This window comes from Zootoca vivipara, chromosome 6 (genome assembly GCF_963506605.1).
Source record: "Zootoca vivipara chromosome 6, rZooViv1.1, whole genome shotgun sequence".
NCBI lineage: Eukaryota > Metazoa > Chordata > Lepidosauria > Squamata > Lacertidae > Zootoca > Zootoca vivipara.
In genome coordinates, this window is record NC_083281.1 from 93,079,981 (window position 1) to 93,101,290 (window position 21,310).

At 46.7% G+C, this 21,310-nt stretch overlaps 1 protein-coding gene across 9 annotated transcripts in view; it reads left to right on the plus strand.

Moving 5' to 3' along the window:
- Positions 1 to 21,310, plus strand: part of TET3 (tet methylcytosine dioxygenase 3) — a 98,411-nt gene that overhangs the window by 54,301 nt on the left and 22,800 nt on the right. For all 9 annotated transcript variants that reach the window (XM_035121067.2, XM_035121066.2, XM_035121072.2 and 6 more), the window contains 2 exons: positions 7,315 to 10,024; positions 19,284 to 19,374. In XM_035121067.2, the coding sequence (XP_034976958.2) occupies positions 7,315 to 10,024; positions 19,284 to 19,374 (2,801 nt within the window). The remainder of the gene's footprint in view (positions 1 to 7,314; positions 10,025 to 19,283; positions 19,375 to 21,310) is intronic.

The following is a 21,310-nucleotide window of genomic DNA, read 5'->3' on the forward strand; positions in this document are numbered from 1 at the left end:
AGCTGTAGTCCAAATTGTTGAAGGCTGCTTCACAACCTTAATTTTTGAACTGTGGAATTAAACTACTAAGAGGAGTGAAACAAAGGGAGCATTTCTCTCCCAAAATGTTTGTTCATTTGAGCTCCTGAAGTTAACTGATGCCTTCTCTTTCTTTCCTGGTTACACACAGAAAATACCGTTCTTCTTTTGTTGCCCTTTGTTGACTACTTTAGTTTCCCGAATACCTTCTGGTGAGAGATTTTGTCAAAGACTTTTAGAAAGTCTAAACCTGCCTTATCAACTGAAACAGCCTTAGTTGCAAGAACATTGAAAGCCATGATAAACTTGATTAAATTTGTCAAAGGAAGGGAGAGGAGCCGAGGAATTTTACTCCTGAAATGTTTTAGGTTGGCTTCTTGGAACCTGAAATAGTTTTCCAGCACTTGATAGCTTCTCTACAGCATAATCTTAATTCGGAAAATATTCAGTGGTTTTGCTTGTAGTTGTTTCAATTTCTTTTTTTGGGGGGGGATTATGTCTGTGCTTTGAAGTGATGGCTTTGAAGAGGGGTGCGCCTCCTCTGGGTCCTACCAACAAGTTTCTTTCTAATGAAATGGCTTTCAGATGTTTCTTGGCAATATGTTTAGTGGACATAATAGACTGCTTGTATGACTGGTGCTAGAGTATTATAGTATGAAATTCAAAGGAGGAGCAATGGCCCTTCCTAACCTTCAGGGCACTTGATCAATTGTGAATTTTCCCAACATGGGTTTTGCAGGAGAAACAAAAAGCAACTCATGGATCAGTTCAGCTTTTAGGATTCTGAAATAGGCTTTACTTAGGAAACTGCCTTGGTCGTCCTGATGATTATTTTCTTCTTGGCTCAGAAACAAAACTGGTGACCAGCACACGTTCAAGGTCTCTGAATAGCTCAGCTGTCGGAGCATGAGACTCTTAATCTTAGGATCGTGGGTTCAAGCCTCAGGTTGGGCAAAATATTCCTTCATGTCAGGATGTTGGACCAGATGACCCTGGTGGTTCCTCCCAACTCTTCGAGTCTATGATTCTTCCTGCCTCATGAATTACAGGCAATGGGGAGTCACTGGGCTTTTCCACAATGGAGCTTAGAAGTTGCTTGTGCTGCTTTTCTTTTTCTTTTTTGTGGCATCTACAAAACTTCCTCCTCTTCCAAATGGCAGCCCCTATTTTCCCTCTTCTAAATTTGGATTTTCTCTATCTACAGATAATCCAATAAGGGAAGAAAACCAGATAGAAACTTGCATGTTACCCAACTGTGGGTGTGCTGAAGCACATTGTGTGGTTAACGTTGTGTGGTGGCATTTTTCTGGGTGCCATCTATCAGTGCACCTGCTATTTTAATTTTGTTTCCATCATAGAATCATAGAGTTGGAAGAGACCACAAGGGCCATCCAGTCCAACCCCCTGCCAAGCAGGAAACACCATCAAAATATTCTTGACAGATGGCTGTCAAGCCTCTGCTTAAAGACCTCCAAAGAAGGAGACTCCACCACACTCCTTGGTAGCAAATTCCACTGCCGAACAGCTCTTACTGTCAGGAAGTTCTTCCTAATGTTTAGGTGGAATCTTCTTTCTTGAAGTTTGAAATTAAATAAAATAAAATAAAAAGGAAATTAAATAAAAAGGAACAGGCTGCCTTGGTTTCAACTGAGCAACCATGAAACTGGTGGGGTGGGTGAGTATCTTCCATAAGGGGTGTCTGGCTTGTGTATGTAGTTTTGCTTGGCAAATGCATAGGCAAGGGACAGCGAACCTCTTTGGAGTAAACCAGTTGAAAGCTGTCTGTACTGCCAGGCGCATATGGAGGAATGCTAAGCTATGAAGGGTCAAAGCTGCTGAAGCTGACTTTCCCATTACGTATTTTCAATTCCACAGCATTAGGCCTCATCAATAGGTTGGGAGCAGACTCTAACTAACTGGCTGCAATATAAACTAGCAGGGAAGCAGCCTATAACATTTGCTTGGTTAGAGACATATGTGGGGTTTGCAGGACAGGCACAGCCAGTGTTGTGGTCAACCAGAAGTATCCACAACCCCCACCTTCCTGCCTGTGCACAAACTACCCCAGTAAACACTGGCAGCCATGCTTGTTTCAGGAATGCTGAGCAGCCTTTGCGAGAGGAGGGTTGAACAGCTGCTGTATCCTTGACCGACTTGGACGGAGCCCAGGCAGCTTCCAGACCTGCCTTAATCTGCTCTCTGAGCAGGGCTGAGCTTCACATTGGTAAGAGCTCACACAGAGAGGGGGGGCTGCATGCACACCTGTAAGTGGGTTTATGTGCAGGGTAGCAAAAGACTGGTTTACAAGACAACCACAGGCAGCTTCTCCAAGAAGAGGCTTGTTGGAGCTTGCCCACTCCACTGGCCTGTCAGTGCAGAGCACAAGTTGCTTAACAGGCTTCTGGTCTACAGTGGCGACAGCAGCAGCACAGGAGAGTGAAATAAAAGTGGGAAATCTTGCAATCTTTGGAGAGCTTTCCCATATTAAGTTACAACTCCCAGACAGAGGATTTCTCAGGTCCTGGGTACACAGTTTCAGCACTCTGATACGTAACTCTGTTCTGTGGCTGGGCCCAAGTTGATGTGTTAATGTTGGCTTAATGAGAGCCAGTGTGGTGCAACAGCTAGAGTGTTGGACTATGACCTGGGAGACCAGGGTTCGAATCCCCACTTGGCCATGAAGCTCACTGAGTGACCTTAGGCAGTCACTGTCTCTCAGCCTAACTTACCTCTCGGCTGTGAGGATGAAATAGGAAGGAGAAGAACTATGTATGCCACTTTGAACTCCTTGGAAGAAACGGTGGTATAAAAATGTAATATATAATATTATATAATATAAACTTACGAAGTCCTGAATGATTTGGGACCCAGGTACTTGATGGAGTGCCTCTTCCCATACTGGCCAGTCCAATGATGGGAACAGCCATAGCTCATTGGTAGAGCATCTGCTTTGCATGCAGAAGACACCACGTTCAATCTCTGGCATCTCCAGGTAGGACTAGGAAACATTCCCTGCCTGGGATCTTGGAGAGCCACTTCCAATCAGTGCAGACAGGACTGAGCTAGATGGGCCAATGGCCGTGTTCAGTATAAGGCAGCTTCCTATGTTCCTAAGGCTCTCACTTCAGCAGAGGGGCTCCTTCTCTTTGCACACCAGCAAGTGTTGCTTGCTGTGTGTGGGTGCAGGATAGGCCCTTCTCCTTAATTCTTCTCTAGCTGTGGAACTCCCTCCCCTTGGAGGCACAGATAATCAAAACATACCTTTGCAAATAAATACTCAGGTTTTGGAGAGCTATTGTGAACTTTAGCCAGCCTAATTTCCCCCTTGCAGCTGTTGGCTACTCGTGTATCTCCTTTGTGATTTCCCCTTTCTTCCTGTCAAGGGGGTTGTTGTGGCTACTCTCGAGTAAAAATGCTCCTGTCCGCGCTGTCTTTAAGAGTTTTTTTGTGCATACTATTTACAGTGCAGAGATAGCAGAAAACATGACCACCTAGTCACTTTCAGAGTCCGGCAATGGCTTCTGTCTGCTTTGGGGCCAGCATAAAAGCCTGGGCACCCCGAAACGCCACCCCTTAGCTCTACATGTGGGTGCGCGCCTCAATTCAGGCGCCAGAAGGAGAGGTCTCCCCTCTTGCTGGCTGGGGCGGTGCCCGGGCTCCTACGTCTCGCTGAGCCCCTCCTCCACTGTCCCCCAACCAGAGGCTCTGACGCATCTCTGAGCCCTTCCTGCCCGCTCTGTTCTCCAGAGTGTTGCCAGGGCTTGGACAACTCACTGAGCCCTCCCTCCATACCGCTCCATTCCTCATTCCCTCCTCCTGACTCGCTGCTCGGCTATCGCTGGGTGAAGTGCTTGTCAGGATGGCAGGGGGGGGGGCTCCCTGTAGGGAGTCCCCCTGACAGTGGTCTAAACCACTTAATCTCTTGGGCTTGCTGAACGGAAGGTTGATGGTTCGAATTTGCACGATAGGGTGAGCTCCTATTGCTCTGTCCCAGCTTCTGCCAACCTAGCAGCTCAAAAGCACACCAGTGCAAGTAGATAAATAGGTACGCTGTGGCAAGAAGGTAAATGGCATTTCCGTACGCTCAGTCTGGCTTGGCGGTCTATAGCAGACACACACAGTAAGGTCACTGTTGTTTCTCTCTCCTACAATTTTTACCCATATACTCTCAATCTGCTTTTCATGCTCCAGGTCATGGATTTATTCAGAAGTGTGCACATCCTTTATATACAATGCTACTCTACCTCCCTTCCTGTTTGGTCTATTCCTTTTGAACAGGCTTTAGGGATTGTAGGTGGCTGTGATGGAGAGAAGACAGCAAACTTTTCTTCCATAGACTTGCTTAAGTTAACATATCTTAGAACCTAAGAGCATATGCTGCATCAGGACAGTGGACCATCTAGACTAGCATCCTGTTCTCACAGTGGCCAGCCTGTGAGAAACCCATAAGCAGGATTTAAACACATGAGCATTGCTTCTCCCAACTGTAGACGCAGAGCATGGCTTTCATGGCTAGTAGCCATTGATAGCCCTTTCCTCCATGAATGTGTCTAATCCTTTTAAAGCCATCTTGCTTGGTGGCCATCACTGCCTTCTGTGTCAGAGAGGTCCATAGTTCAACTCTGTGCTGTGTGAAGAAGGACATTCTTATGTCTGTCCTGAAGCTTCCGCCCTTCAGCTTCTCTGGATGTCCACAAGTTCTAGTGTTATGAGAGAGGGAGGAAAACTTTTCTCTATCTACTTTCTCCATGCCATGAATAATTTTATAAACTTCTGTCATGTCACATCTTACTTTCTCTAAATTAAAAAGTCCCAAATGCTGCAAACTTTCATTGTAGGGGAGTCTTCGTAGGGTAATGGTTTTTAACCAGAGTAGCAGCGGTGCTTAGGCCCATTTTGAATGGCTGTGTGGGGTCAAGGAAGCAGCCTTGAAGGCTTGTGTTAACTTGAATTAAAGGATATATTGACTAAGTATCTCTGTTTAAGGGATACAGTTGACATTATTAAAATGTTTCCCTAAAACGAGATACTTAGTCAATATATTCTATTGGGCAATGCTACTAAAATAACAGGCCTTTCTCCTATGTGTTCATATGGATGGTGCTACTTGCATAAAGCAATAGTATATAAGGAAATGAATGTCAGTTGAATAATTCACCATATATACAGCAATGGCCTTTCCTGGAATGGTGAGATGGGGAAGCACCTACCTGGGTGCTAAATTTTCTGGCTGTTTATTTAGAGCACCACCTTCTTCCTAGTTGAGAGGCTCCAGGTGGACGAGTGAGAACCCAAGTGGGACATACAGTATAGCCCACAACTTACAGAGCGGTTACGTTTTAGTTGTTGTTGTCGTTTAGTCGTTTCCGACTCTTCGTGACCCCATGGACCAGAGCACTTCTGTCTTCCACTGCCTCCCACAGTTTGGTCAAACTCATGTTAGAAGCTTCTAGAACACTGTCCAACCATCTCGTCCTCTGTCGTCCCCTTCTCCTTGTGCCCTCCATCTTTCCCAACATCAAGGTTTAGAGATCACACCTAAAGCCAAAATTGTGTATAGTCAAAACTCATTGGGTTCATGGCAGGTGGGATTGCCAAAGCTTTCTGCCCCTTTTTATTATGTTTTTGCCAGGCACGTAAAGCTGAATGTGCGTAAGCTATATGTGCATAAGTTACAGGCTTACTGCAATAACTCCTGCACTGTCCGCTGTGAAATGGAGTTGTGGTAGCTGCATCTTGTAGTCACCTTTTGTGATCCATTTATCACATTTTATGGAGCTGAATTGCATAGGCAGAATGAGCTCAGTGGATGGAGCCTTGGCAAAAAAGAGGGAGAAGACAAGAAGTATAGGTTATAGGCCAAATCGATCACTGTGATCTGCAGGTGAGGGCCTCCTGCAGATGTCATCCTATCAGGAGGTCCATTCTACACAATGTAGGAAGCGGGCCTTGTAGAGTCTGCCCCTTGAAATCTTCTCCCCTGAAATATGAGGCATTGTCTCTTTGTCCTTTCAGTTCCTGCTGAAGACCTTCCACTTGAACAAGACTTTTAACTTGAGATCTTTCCCAGTCTGCATCTGTATTGAAATTGGTTTTTTAAGGATTTTTTGAAATTGTTTTATCACTTTTTGCTTGCCACCCTGAGCTTCTCTGGGAGAAAGGGGGGGATATTAATTTGATAATTTTTAATAAAAAAAACCCCCACACACTAAGGTTAAGATAACTGAACTGAGCACATAAAAGGAACAGAAATAAAAGGGGGAAGAAGGGAGGGGCTTTAAATGGCTGCCTGCCTTGGAGGGATCCTTTTAGAGATCCAGATTTTATGTTTATGTTTATAGGTAGGTCATATAAGTTTGGCACTTAAGTGCTGTTGGCGCATCTGGAACCTTTTTTTTTTTTTTGGCCATTTTCTTAATAGGGGGGCTTTTCCTTCCTAAGCAACACCACTCTTCCCCAGAAGACCTTCTTTAATCTACACCCAGGCATTGCATGATATGCCTGTGTTCAATCCACAGGAGTTGATGCCAAAATATTTCATCATCATTATCAATGTTTATTTGTATGCCACCTCTCCATAGTTAAAATCATGGTGGCTCAAAACATGAAAAGAAATACCAGCAAATTGATCATCTCCTAAATTTAATCTTGACCACATAAAAAAAACCCAAACAACACCCCATTCCTAAGCATCTGCCCACCTTTGTGCACCTTCAGAGGGCCTTCTGACAGTTCCCTCACTGCAAGAAGTGAAGTTACAGGGAATCAGGCAGAGGGCCTTCTTGGTAGTGGTGTCCACCCTGTGGAATGCCTTCCCATCAGATGTCAAGGAGATAAACAATTACAGTCGTACCTCGGGTTACGAACACCTCAGTTTGCGAACAGTTCGGGTTACAAACTGCGCAAACCCGGAAGTGTTTTCGCCGCGCGCGTGTGCGCAGAAGCGGCGTGCGCGGTTTGTGCATGCGCAAAATGGCGCTTCGGGTCGCGTTCGGTTTACGAACTATTCGAGTTACGACCTGCGATCCGGAACGGATCGCGTTCGTAACCCGAGGTATTACTGTATGCTACTTTTAGAAGGCATTTGAAGATAGTCTTGTACAGGGAAATTTTTAATGTTTGATGTCTTACTATGTTTTTATAATTTGTTGGAAGCTGCTCAGGGTGGCTGGGGCAACCCAGGCAGATGGGTGGGGTACTAATAAAAACATCATCAACATCACCAATATGCTACTTGACTTTGGTTTGTTTGCTCCGCTAGAACTCATTATTTCTGTTTTTCTTCTCTCATTTCAGACTGGTTTGGAGTGCAGTTCAGTTGATGGACCCAAAACAGGCCAAATGGAAGAAGGGCCATTTAGCCATGTTGAAGAAAGAAGGTTGAGCGAGGACCATATGACTGGCCTGGCCAATGGAGGAGGATCCCAAGCCGCTGGAAGAGGGGCCATGCTAATGGAAACACCTGCATGGCTCAACAGCTCCTGTGCTGAGCAGAAAGCTAACTGGGAGAGGCTGCCATCTGCCCCAAGCCAGGGAGACTCCTCCAGCAATGCCAACTTGGAGGGCGCTCAGAACTTGGTGGATTTCTCGGCAGCAGCAGAAGCAGCCATGTCCTCACATGGGATGGTGCCTCTGCGGTCACCTTCCTTGCTGAGCATGCAGCTGTATGAGAAATTCAACGCCGAGATGAATCGCAGCAGTGGGGTAGACAATGACATGGCAGTGCCTCTTTCCAGCACCTGCTCTGGCAATGAGGACCTGACTGCTCTCAAAGCTGCTCTGAATTATGCAAAGCATGGCGTCAAACCACCCAACTGCAACTGCGATGGACCCGAGTGCCCAGACTACCTGGAGTGGCTTGAGAAGAAGATCAGATTGGCCACTGGAGAGGACCAGAGTTGCATCCCACAGCCTCTCAGCCAGGAACACCAACCCCCCTTAGACAATGGTGCTAATCATAAGCTGATGCCTGCTACAGAAGAGAAGGAGGCTTCCTGTTCCCTGGAGGCCCTCCCTCTTACAGAAAATGCACTGAATATTGCAAAGGAGAAGAACATCAGCCTCCAGACAGCCATTGCTATTGAAGCCCTCACACAGTTGTCATCTGTTCTTCCTGAGCCAGCCCAAGAAACTCCTCCCCCTCCCCAGAGTCCCCTGCAAGCCATGGCATTCATCTCCAATGAACAGCTGGAGCAGCCTTCCCGTTTCCCGGCACACAGCCACCCCAACTCGGTGCTATCTGAATCCGGTGCTGAGCTGTACCAGAGCCAGGCCTCGAAATCATACATGAGCCACAACCTGCTCCAAGCTCCTGCATCATCAGCACCATCTTCCTGGCAGCAGGGAGCAAAGGTTGCTCAGGATATGGCCCCCTATTGCCTTGATCGCAACAACGGACATCTGGAGCCATCAGAGCTGTTCCCCAACTCCTCCACCCCACAAAAAGTGGAGTTCCCTGAGCAGTGGGGTGATGAAGGCAAGCTGAAGAGCAGCCTATGGGGCCTGCATTCCAACACCCCTCCTTCTCCACTGGTGAGTGATCCCATGGCTGAGCTGGAGCAGCTACTGGGCAGCGCCACGGACTGCATCAAATCCGTGTTTAAGCGACCTGAAGCAATGCCTGGCAAAGCCAAAGCTGCCAAGCCAAAGCAGGAGCCATTCGGCCAGAAGGACGACAGCCCCAGCTACCCCAAGGCAGCCTCCTCCAGCCCACAGCTATCACAGCTCCTGCAGGAGACGAGCTTCCACAAGAAGACCCAGAAGGCTCTGCAGCACCACCTCCACCATAAGCGCAGCCTTTTCCTGGACCAGAAGACACCTCCTGGAAGCCCCCAGGAACAGATGCCAAACTGGTGGGCTCCCAGCACCCAGGCCCAGCCACCACCACTACCAAAGCCATCAGAAAAGCCTGTCAAGGAGAGGAAGAAGAAGGTCCAGTCTGATAAAAATACTCCAGCCAAGCCGCTGCGCAAGCAAGTCCAGATCAAGAGGACCAAGCAGAAGGATGCTCAGCCCCTCTTCCTCCCTGTCAGCCAGATCAGCTTGGAAGGACTCCGCTTGGTTGCCACTCCAGAGCGTCCAAGCAAAGAGATGCCACCTGAGCAGCTCCTGATCTCCAGCACCCCTCCCAGGCTCTTGCCTCCTCTTCCCATGCCACCCAGCCCTGCAGAGCAGTCTCCATTGCAGAAGTTACTTGAAAACAGAAGCCCGGCTCCCAACACTCAGGAAACATGCTGCCCCAACCAGGAGGAGAGCCATTGCTACTACCCTGAGAACTCTGCATGCAACACTGCTTCCCTTGCCGCTCCTGTGCCCGGCTTTGCCCCTTGCTCATCCTCTGTGGCCTGCAGCAATGGGCACGAGGAAGCCTTCCACAGGACTGCAAACGCAGCAGACCACCCTCTCTTCGCCCACAGTTCCATTGCTATGGATGACAAGCTGGAGGAGCTGATCAAGCAGTTTGAAGCGGAGTTTGGAGAAAATTTCAGCTTTCAGAATTCTGAGCTTCCTGCCCCACTGCTCCTTGGGGATGGGCCACTTTCAGCCCACCCTCCTCCTCCTCCTCCTCTGCCCCCATTGTCTTCTCTGAGCCATTCTCCAGAGCCTACAGTGAGCTTAGATGCAACTCTCCAGCCTCCGGCTAGCAAGGACTGCCCCCTGCCCCTGACAGGTGCTGCCAATGTGAGTCACAAAACGTTACCCCTCTTGTCAGGGGCTGGGCAGCCTTTTGAAAACCCTTTTGCAGCTCGGTCCCCTAAGCAGATAAAAATCGAATCTTCTGGTGCTATTACCGTGGTGTCCACCACGTGCTTTTACTCTGATGAAAACCAAAACACAGATACTGCTTCCATGGAAGGGACACCAACCAAGGATAATGTGCCGCTCATGCCTACTCTCAGTGGATTTATGGAATCTCCCTTGAAGTACCTGGACACGCCAACCAAGAGCTTGCTGGACACGCCTGCCAAGCGAGCTCAAGCAGAGTTCCCGACTTGTGACTGCGTGGGTGAGTCATGTGATTTCTCTGCCCCCTTGTGTCTTGCATGGGAATAATCCTGATTTCTAAAAAACGAAAACAAGTGTTGCCTGAGGATGGGTTTCAGAAGAGTGTTTGTGTCTGTGTGCGCGTGTGCGGAGCTGCATGACATTTGCAGTCTCCACATCAGGATTTTGTGCTCTTGCAAATAATGCTGAGGCTTTCTGTGTTAACTTTGGCACAAGTTTGAAACAAAAAAGAATCTGCAGCACAGGTGCGAACCAGCCTGTATTGCCAGTCCCTTCTAAAGGATTACTTTTCACAAAACAACTAGCTGAGTCATTTTAAGTGACTGCTCTTCTGGTAGAGTAATGGGGCCTAAACTACTTGTATCTAAGTCAGTGACCATCACCACACCTTGTAGCAGTGAGTTCCCTCAGTTAACTCTGCATGAAGTGAACAAGTGTTTCCTTTTTATCTTCTTCAGAAGCATGGGACTTGTTGCATTTAAGGAGTGCAGGGGCACCATTGCCACCATTGAGGAAGCTTTAAAAAAGTTGTTTGCCCACAATAAGGAACTGCAAGGCCATGTTGCCTGCACGGCATCCGATTGTAGGTGTGGGATTAGCTGTATGGGAAAAGAGCCTTCAGCTGAGTACAGGTGAAGGGAAGGGTTTTGAGCTGACAACTCTGCCCTTTCCCACATCTTCCATTTATGACCCCTGCAGCAGAGGTGCCAACTTGGGCCCCAGATTGTGGGTGCCCAGCAGCATGACGTCATGGCGTCCCTTGCGTCACCATGGGGCACCCACTGCCTTGCCTCCGCTGGCTCTCTGGTGTAATGGCAGTGACTGGGACAGGGCCTCTGTTGGCCCCATGGAGATGGCGCCTATGTCATGCCATGTGATGTCACACACACAATGTTTGGGGTTGCCTTTGGGTTGCCTGGCTGTGGAAAAATCCACAGTGGAATTTTTCAGGTGCCAAGGCCCCCCGGCCCCCCAAAGATGGCACCTATGCCCTGCAGTGTGGTGGCTGTGAGCTGAATACGCCACATGGAAAAGTCAGCTCTTTGTGCTGTGTACATCAGCTTTCTCCATATGGGGGAGAAATAATGCAATAAGAGAGAAGGCAGCAAAGAGGAGTTACTAAGGACTTATGCCATCAGCTGCTGGTGATAAAACCAGACAGCGCTGCATGTCCATTATTGGTCGTTTGTCTGGATGGCTGCTGTCCAGCTGAGATTTGTTTTCTCTTTCTCTTGGCACTGGGCCACAAAGATGTGCTTGGAATAAAAATTAGGGTGGTGAGAAAAGGGCTGTGATGGGGGATGCAGGAGTTCCTTTGTCCCTCAGAAACCTTCAAGTCAGCGACTTCCAACTTTGAGAGTGCTATAACCCCTGTGGAAAGGAGCCTATGCCAACATGGCACACTCCCAGGGGGCCATAGGTTGGGAATTGTAGTCCAAAACATCTGGAGGGCATCAGGTTGGCAAAAGCCAATGTAAAGTTTGTAGAGCACCAGCCATGTGTTGTACTGGGCAAGTTCTGAAGTATCTCCAAACTCTCTTGCTACGGCTGCCACAATGTTTGAAGAAGCTGTACTTGGTGTGATCTCCGCCAACACTGTGCATTATGCATAGCTGCCAAGTTATCCCTTTTTTTAAGGGATTTTCCCTTATGCTGAATAGGCTTCCTCACGAGAAAAGGGAAAACTTGGCAGCTATGATTATGTAGCAGAGAATTCTGATGGTGGCTACAGGCCTCAGCCCACTTACTGGCCCTGTGCCAGGTGCAGCTAATGTTGGTCCCTCCAGATGTTGCTGAGCTGCAACTTCCATCACCCCAGACTTTTGGCCAGGCTGCCTGGGGCTGATGGGAGTTGGGATCCAACAACATCTGGAAGGCCTGCTGTCAATCACCTCTGCCTTTCATAGATATAATATATAAATGATGTTGGTTTTCCTTTACCATGGCTATTTGTTTAGTTTGAATTCCTGCTCCATAGTGACGTACTGGCTGCAACTCTGGGGTGTGGGGACCTGTGCGTGGTCAGGGCCCAACAAATTCATAAACCAGCCTTTGTAAGCATGTTCAAAGTTATCTGTAAGTTACCAAGTGGCCAAAACTAGAATATATGGTGTTAAGCCTTCCAGCTAGCAGCAGCAGCAGCAGCAGCAGCAGCAGCAGCAGCAGCAGCAGCAGCAGCAGCAGCAGCAGCAGCAGCAAAAAAGCAATTCTAGGATGCATGTTGCTACCATTGGCTGTGCTCAGCGGGGCTGACAGGAGCAGAAGCCCAACAATATCCAGAGTGCATCAGTTTGCCTAACCATGCTTTGCATAGAATCATAGAACTGTGGAGTTGGAAGGAATCCCAGGGGTCATCTAGTCCAACCCCATGCAATGCAGGAATAACAGCTAATGAATCATCGACAGATGGCCATCCAACCTCTGCTTAACAACCCCTCCCCCGGTGAAGTGGAGCTCATTCCACTGTCAGACAGCTCCTACCTTCATAAAGTTCTTCCTAATGTTTAGTCAGAATCTCCCTCCTTCTCATTTGGTTCGGGTCCTGCCCTCTGGAGCAGCAGAAAACAAGCTTGTTTCCTCTTCCATGTGACATTCCTTCAGATATATGAAGTTGGCTATCATAGCACCTCTCAGCTTGTCTGTTCTCCAGGCTAAACAGACCCAACTCCCTCCATTGTTCTTCATAAGGTTTGGCTTCTGAACCCTTGATCATCTTGATTGCCCTCTATGTTTTGGCCAACCTCTCTGGCCTTCATGCTGTCTGCTCTTGTGAATATCTTTTGTTTGTATTTTTACATACATTGATGTCTTCCTCTGCCAGCTTCCTCTAGCAACCTCTCCAGGCAGTGATGCTTTCAGAGGTGCCACTGAAATTCCCTTCTCCAGCTGTTTACAGTGAGCCTATCTGTGTTATCCTGCTAAGTCTCTTGGAATATTTTGTTATACAGCAGGTCATACACCTTCAATTTGGCAGGGGAGTTGCTTTTCAGGTTAGACCTTCAGCCCTGCCCTGGACCCAGTCCAGTAAGGCTGTCCTTAGCTTCCCAACAGTATTAGCAGGCATAGGCAAACTCGGCCCTCCAGATGTTTTGAGACTACAATTCCCATCATCCCTGACCGCTGGTCCTGTTGGCTAGGGGATGATGGGAGTTGTAGTCCCAAAACATCTGGAGTTTGCCTATGCCTGGTATTAGGCTTAGTTTTTCCACCTGGAAAACATAGTTTCTTCCTTCCTCACTGTATTTTCAGAGGAGTAATGAGCACTCATCGAGTCCCCCCCCCCCAATCTGAAAAAAGGCTCAATGAAGGGATTTAATAATGAGTGACTGGTTGAATCAGGCTGTAAGTAGCTATGTACAGTACCTGGTGAGTAAGAAATTTTGCAAGTGACCAGTGAGTGGACCTGGGCCAATGCCAATTGTTTTCTTTTAGGGCATATCTTACTAACTTAAGGACCTCTGGGCAGGTGGGTTTGCAACTTTTGTGGACTTGTTTGCAAAACAATTTTACTGTTTTAACAGTTATAAAGCCATCTTACATGTTGCTATGTCACTGATTAACTGATCTTTGGCTGGCCACTAGTAGCTGGGATCAGGCCATTTGGTCAGTATTTATAGTCCAACCATGCTGGTGCATTTGCATTTCCTGCCCTAGCAATGGAACTGGCCAAGATTTAAGGATTTCTGTTTTGGGTCTTTTGTTATTTTAAAATAGCTTGGCAACTGAGCCAAGTGTAGTCTGGCCAAAGCCAGTCTCCATCAGACTTCAAAGAAAAGACCAGCTGTGTTTACACCCAACAAAGGGCAATCCTTGCAGCCTGTAAGGGAAAAGAGACAGTGGAGCAAGTCTCACCTTACTGGAGGGTTTGGTTGCTTTTTTTGTTTCCTTGTTTCAAGAACAAATATGGAAAGAAGGAGATGATACTTCACAATTCTGGAAAGGCAACACCATAGGTGCAGCTTCCAACAATTGCCACAAAGCTGAAGTCATGCTGCACCTTGGTTGGTGGCTTTTGCTGAATTGGTTTTGATGAGAGCCAAGCACCAGTGTTCTAAATTCCCAGGTAGGTACCAGACTCATTTTGCTACTGGCACAGATCCAATCATGGCTACGTGGAGAGTTTTGGGCACCAGGTTGGCAACTGAGCCAACTGACTTGCATGCAGTCCTCCATCATCATGTTATAAGAATTTTGAGGTCATATATATATATATATAATAATTGTTCATAAAACATGTACATGAATGTACAGAAACATGTCTGAAGCAGCACAGGAAAACAGGCCTGACTGACACCATTTTGACTCTCTCTGACCAGGTGTTCCTCTGCAAGGAAGAAGTGGGGTGGGGGGAACCTTCTCATTGTCTCAGGAATTAAAGTGATAATCCCTGGCATCCTGATACCTGGGTGCCAGACAAAAGGGTGTGATTAACTTGGCTGGGAAACAGGGAAATGTAAATATCTCTCAATTTTGTTGATTAGGTTTTGGGGGCAGGGGGCAGGGTCCAGGATGCTCAGATTACTGCCACCAGACCTCCCCGTTCATGATGTGCCTATGATGAATCTAGGGAGGGGGGGTCTTGGGCTACACCCCTTCTGTGACATATGGATGATGCTTCTGGGGGGTGGGCTGAAACCAATTTCAAATCTCTTTTTAAGGGCAAGACATCTTTGTTTGGGGTTCCTTCCTTGTTCTCCTGTGTGAGAGGAAGGACCCTGTTGCAACAGCGAAAATAAAGGCTTTGCTTCTCAAACTTCTCTGGTTGGCCTCTGTTATATTCTCCAACCGATGGAGAACCCAATAAGGGAATAAAGGCAGATTTTTGCCTATATCAGTCACATCAAGGAAAGTAGGGGCAGGGCTGAGTACAGAGATATTTGACAAAGGGAACTCACAAACCCCTATTTAAACACCTCTGCCTTGTTCCATAGTTAATATCATTTCCATTTCCATTGTGTGTGTTTCTCCATCTTGCATACTGGGACAAGTGAATTGTTGTAAGAGCAAGCTACAGTCAAGCAATGTAGTTGAGATCACAAACATGTAGAATTGTAGCATTGGAAAGGACCCTGAAGGTCATCCAGTCCAAGCTCCTGTGAACCGACATCCTCTTGTGGTGACCATAACCTAGGTTTAAAGTGCCATTTGGTGCCCTGCTTATATATCCAAGTTTCCAACACCACCAAACACTTGCTTGATTCAGTCAGTTAGGATTGCAGGAGCCTTTGCTGTGATAGTTGGCTGAAAGGGACTGTGAATCCCCCAGGACCTTCTAGGGCTTGACAGCATGAACTGTCTTTTCCATTTACCCTCAGAGTTGAAGGTATGGAAGGTAGCAGGTGGTAGTTTCCAGGGCTTTACCTGCGACTCTGCCTTGGCCTTACACTTGTACTTGAACTGTTGTTTCTGAGGGGAAGAGAGTGGCATAGCAGTGAACTCAACCCAAGGTGGGGACTCTTGTCTTTCCAGGTATGAAGTGATATGGTGTCCCAAAAGTCCACAAGCTCATGGAATCGTAGAGTTGGAAGGGACCTAAAGCATTGTCTAGTCCAACCCCCTGCAGAGCAGGAATCACAACAAAGAATCCCTGCCAGATGGCGTTGGGTCACTGTTGCCAACTTGTGCATGAAATAGATGAGACCGAGTGGGCCAAAATCTGATCCATGGTCAGTGACCTTGGAACTCCATTTAAGCTCTAGCCTTCTCCAGCTTTTGGGGGCTACAGCTCCCATCAGCCCCAGCCAGCATGGGTTTGCCATTGTTCTGGTGACCGATGAGAAGTTGAAGAAGCCCTAGTGGCAGGGCAGTGGGGGCTGAGAACCCTGATTTCATTCTGTGTAATGCATAAAACTGGCCTGAGGTGCTTTTAGACCAGGCATAGGCAAACTCCGGCCCTCCAGATGTTTTGGAACTACAATTCCCACCATCCCTAGCTAACAGGACCAATGGCCAGAGATGATGGGAATTGTAGTCTCAAAACATCTAGAGGGCCAGAGTTTGCCTATGCTTGTCCTAGACCTCTGACAGCTGCTTTCAAGGGGCTTGGAAATAAAGCTTCTGGAGCCCTTTTTGGCATTCATGGAATGTCAGGTGGGAAAGGCTTGGTCTGGTGGACCAAATTGGCGTAATTAAGCCCAAATGCATGGGTAGCAATGTTGCTGTGGCTTTTCACCATCTTACTAAGACCTGCCTTTTCTCCCAGGCCTTTGGAGAACTCACTAATACTGCCTTAGGTCTAGGTGCTTTTGAACACCTCATGGTCTTAGTGCAGTAATGTTGTGTTGTAGTGTATGGAATTGGTTTTAACTGAACTTGGTCTGTTGAACTACCTTCATATTGTTGTACAACTCTTTGGGGCTTCTGGTGAAAAATGGTTTATAAATTCTTTGAAATAAATAAATCAAATAAAAAATAACTTCCATGAGTAGCCTTGTTGGTATATTTGAAAAAAGATCCCAAAGTCATAGGAGAGCAATAAATTGATTAGGACTAAGTGAAATGTCACAAACAACATGATCATTCTTTCTGCAGGATTTTTCTCTGTGATGTTTTGGTTGGCCCCAGACTGTTTTAACAGATCACTGAGGCTGCTACCTTTAATTAAGGTTTAAGGATGCAGTCCTAACTAGGGCTGGGCGATATCTGCTTCCAAACATCGTTATATATCGCCAGCTAAACTTCACAATATGGCGGCATATTATGATGTCAGAAAGGAGATGGGGAGGAAGGTAGCAGTTGCCAGCCCTGGATGCGATTATCATCACTGTGTGCAACTTCTGCCTCTTCCTGGCAAGGCTGGGCAGGTGATGCTACCCTGGGCAGAGCACAGCAGCCAGGGCACCACATGGCATGGCATGGCATGGCACTGGAACTGCCAGCCCAGTGATAGTCTCTCACTGTACAAGGGGCAACTACCACAAACCACTGTTCTGCTCTGCGCAAGGAGGAATGGAGGGAGGAAGCAGCCTGCCAGCACTCACATGGCCAGGGAACTAAATGAAGGCACTGGCTTGCAGGCAGCCAAACCCCACTCCCGAGACCAGCGGCTGGGCTGTGTGTGGGGGAGTGTGTGTGTGATCAGGACCAGAGATTAGTGATACATTGTCTGATTGGAAATTATAAAATCGCTCTCGTGATTTTAAATTTAAACCAGTTTCAGACAACGTATCGATACATTGCCCAGGCCTAGTCCCAACCATGTCTACTTAGAAGTAAAGTCCCATGTAATGGAGCTAACTCCCAGATAAGTGAGGTTAGGATATTTGCAACTTTAGCTAATTAACTGGTGAAAGCAGTTTCAGCTGAGAGAGGCTACATAAATAGCTAGCTGTTGCTATTTTGGTTCCAGTTTGTTATTGTTATAAATATAACATTATTTTATTAGGAAATAGAAGACATTGGCAGGCAGCCTCTTTTTTCCAACAATGACTTGTAGTTTTTGTTTACTAAATTGTAGTTTATCTTATGACAAAGGCCGCAAGAAGGGTAAATCTCAGCTCCCAGCTAGTTGGTATGGGATTCATTAGAACTGGCTTATTAAGACGGGCGGGCATGTGGACCATTTGGGAGCCTTTCAGAGATGCAGAGCTCAAGGCATTCCTGTTTTTCAGTCAGATGCCTTTGTTGTGCTCTGTGGAAACAGAAAACAGAAGCACTTTGTTTTCAGAGCTGGGAGGGAGGAAGGAGAAATAAGTTTTGAGCTCAAGTCAGGGTTGCCATTTGAGCAGTGAAGAATTTTGTATTTGTAGCTTACCTTAATTACTAGATCAGCAGACCTGAGATCTTAACCAGGAGGGCTTTCCCGTGATCTTGCTTAGGGCCTCTTGCACTTTTGTCTGGGGTTGCAAATATCAACCTGGGACCAGTCCTTTTTGCTAGTCCCAAGTAGGTGAGAGGTCCCTGCCACTTTAGGATCTCTTGCATGTCTCTTTAAGGCATTTGAATGAATATTATGAGATACACAGCAGTATTGCAGAGGGAGGATGCACATCTTTTAGCTTGTACTTTTGCTTCTTTGACACTACTTAAATATAAAATGCCACCAGCTCTCAAGGAGCCGACAGGGAGAACAGGTCATTTGCAGAACAGAGAATGACAGTGGCACGGCGGCTAACTTACAGTTAGTTTCTTTATTAAGGAAGCAGAACAGAGAAAACACTGAGACTTCTAAGGGTTGGTGCTATCTAGATAAGGCATCCCTAAACTCGGCCCTCCAGATGTTTTGGGACTACAATTCCCATCATCCCTGACCACTGGTCCTGTTAGCTAGGGAAGGTGGGAGTTGTAGTCCCAAAACATCTTGAGGGCCGAGTTTGGGGATGCCTGATTTAGATGAACCAGTTGCCTGGATTGGCTTGTAACTCCCCCCACTCAAACTCTAACCCTCTGTGTCAAGCATCTTCCTCTGTCTACAGTGAGCCCCAAGGGACCCTCTCTGTTTCTGCCTGGCTCTCCGCTCTGTGACATGCAGTAGATGCCTTGTTCTGGCGGCGGCAGCGGGAGGGGGGGGAGGGCTTGCAGGCTGTCAGCAGAGAAGCTGGGCACTCGCCTCTCTTCCATCTGTTGAGGCAGAGCATAGCCATTGTGGCTAGTACCCATCTCCCTCCCCTCCCTGGTCAGACTTGGAATTGAGCTTGCAGAAAGAACCCACAAACAGCAGAGTTCCCCTCTTACTTGGCAAATTAGTATAACGCTTAGCCTGTTCTTGATGATGTCACGGGGAAGACAACAGGGTCAGGTGTCTCCCACAGCTTCTTCTATGAAACTCCAACCAGCCTGCCTGCCTAATTGACCTTTCTTGCTGCTGTGGTGGCAGCAAGGGAGTAGTTTGGGACTGGGGGACCTCCAGCCAATAACCTCCAGTTATTGGACTCTGTCAGCCTCAGCCGGCCTGGCCAGTGAGTCAGGATAATGGGAGTTGTAGTCCAGCAACATCTGGAGGGCACCAGTCCTCTACTCCTAGAATAAAGGAAATTCATTTCTTTGAAAATAATTTTAGGCCACTTTTAAGCATAAGCTTCACAAAGTAGTTTGTAATTTATCATGTTGTGTGAATCACAGTGCAGTTTAAAAATCCCAGTTGTGTTTTGATGAGCCGTGCTTCTGCTCTCTCCCTTCCCACTCTTCGTTTTTGCAATTTCAGTGGGGCATCTGACCAAGGGCTTCATTTTGCCCACCTTCAGCTTAACAAACTTTCAGTTGCACCTGTTCCCTTTGCTATAAAAAGGTGAAATAATTCATCTGGTTTTGTTTTTAAACAGAGCAAATAGTGGAAAAAGACGAAGGGCCCTATTACACCCACCTGGGATCTGGACCAACTGTGGCATCCATCAGGGAACTCATGGAAGAACGGTAAGTTGCAAAACATGTGCAGTTTCAAAAGATTTCTTCTCTTTTCTCTTTTAGAATTCTTGCATCAACATAGATAACCTTCAGCACTTTGATTCTGTGATCACTGTAACTCCCTGTAAAAGGGAGACAATAGGAAAAGGGTGCAGGTGCCCCATAATTTTTAACAAAGTTTTTAAAACAGGTCTTTTGGGCAGAAGAGGTATTGCAAAAAAAACAGCTGTGTTAAAAATAGAAACTTTTCTTTGTCAGGTATAGGAGGTGGGGAAGGGAAAGGGAAAGAAATTAAGAATAAGGTTTTCATGCAAGTGACCCCAAATCCTTGCCTGACTTGGAGTGACACAAATTTTATATATTTACTGAAGTTCAGTGCAAATCTGGAATATTGAAAAACTTACATTTAAAAAGAAGAATGAAAAGGAATGTGTGCCTGACAGGTATGCAGATACCTGTGCACATGTCCACAGTAGACTTTTCTGTGATTCTGTGGGAATCTGGAATATTGGAAAACTTGTAGTTCAAAATTAAATTAAAGAAGTGCTTTCACACAAAGAACCAAATACTTGCACACGGTGCCCATAATGGGCCTCAGACTTTTGGAACTTACAGTGTGTGGGGAAGTAATATTTGGGAGCCAGTGTGGTGTAGTGGTTAGAGTGCTGGACTAGGACCTGAGATCCCTACTTGGCCATGGAGCTCACTGGGTGACCTTGGGCCAGTCACTGCTTCTCAGCCTAACCCAGGCTTCCTCAACCTTGGCCCTCCAGATGTTTTTGGCCTACAACTCCCATGATCCCTAGCTAGCAGGACCAGTGGTCAGGGGTGATGGGAATTGTAGTCTCAAAACATCTGGAGGGCCGAGGTTGAGGAAGCCTGGCCTAACCTATCTTGAAGGGGTGATGGCAAATAAATGAGGATGGAGAGAGAACCATGTATGCCACCTTGAGCTCTTTGGAGAAATAGGTGGGATATTAATGCAATAAGCAAACAAACGAGGGGAGGGCACACAGCAGCACACGGCGTGAACACATCCCATCAAGTGCTACCCACTAGTGTGGACAGGAAGCACCAAGATGGATTTGGAGGCATAATAATTTTGAAAGTGCTCATAGATGGATGAAGGTATACAAATGTGAATGGTGAAACAGTGACCCACATATGCCTGAAACCATGAATGTCCTAGTGTTGGTGCAGACTTGGTGGAGATTCCTCTGCCTCTGGACCTAGTTGAGGCAAGGAGAAATAACAGACATCTCTGCCTCTTTTCCTTTCTGCTTTAGCCCTTAGTGCTGCAGGCGTACAGCCTCAGTCCTCTGTTTTGACTGGCAGGTCCATATATGCTGAGTCAGGCATTCAGCCCAAAGACAAAGGGTCTGAGCAGACCTCTTCATCTTCCTGTTATATGGCAACTTGCATTGTATCTGAAACCAGCCAACCCAGTCGAACTGATCTGGACTTGTTTGTGTGTTACTGATGCTGATCACTTTTTCCTACCACCTAGACTTTGCAAAACAGATGAGAAAACAGTTTAAACATACTAGCAAATTGGTTTCCTCCTTTAGAGAGAAGGGTTTTAATATAAATTATACTACACAAATTATATATGTGTATGTAAAAGTAACAATTGTTGAAATGTGTTATCTCTTAGTTGGTTGCCTCCAACTAAGTTCCATTCACAGTAGAAGCATTGAAACTAATGGGTCTGCGTTAGTCATGTCCATTCATTTCAATGGATCTTCTCTGAGTAGGATCCACTGATATTATTTACATGGGGCTGGGGGGGGCACCACACATCTTTTTTGCATATTCGGATTCAGTGAAAATAAACCCTTCAATGTAAATTTGGTTATTTATTTTTTTTAAAGGGAAGATATACCTCTAATTTTTAGATTATCATAAACCTCCCAAATTAAGGTTTTCTTTTTAAAAGGTTTAATAA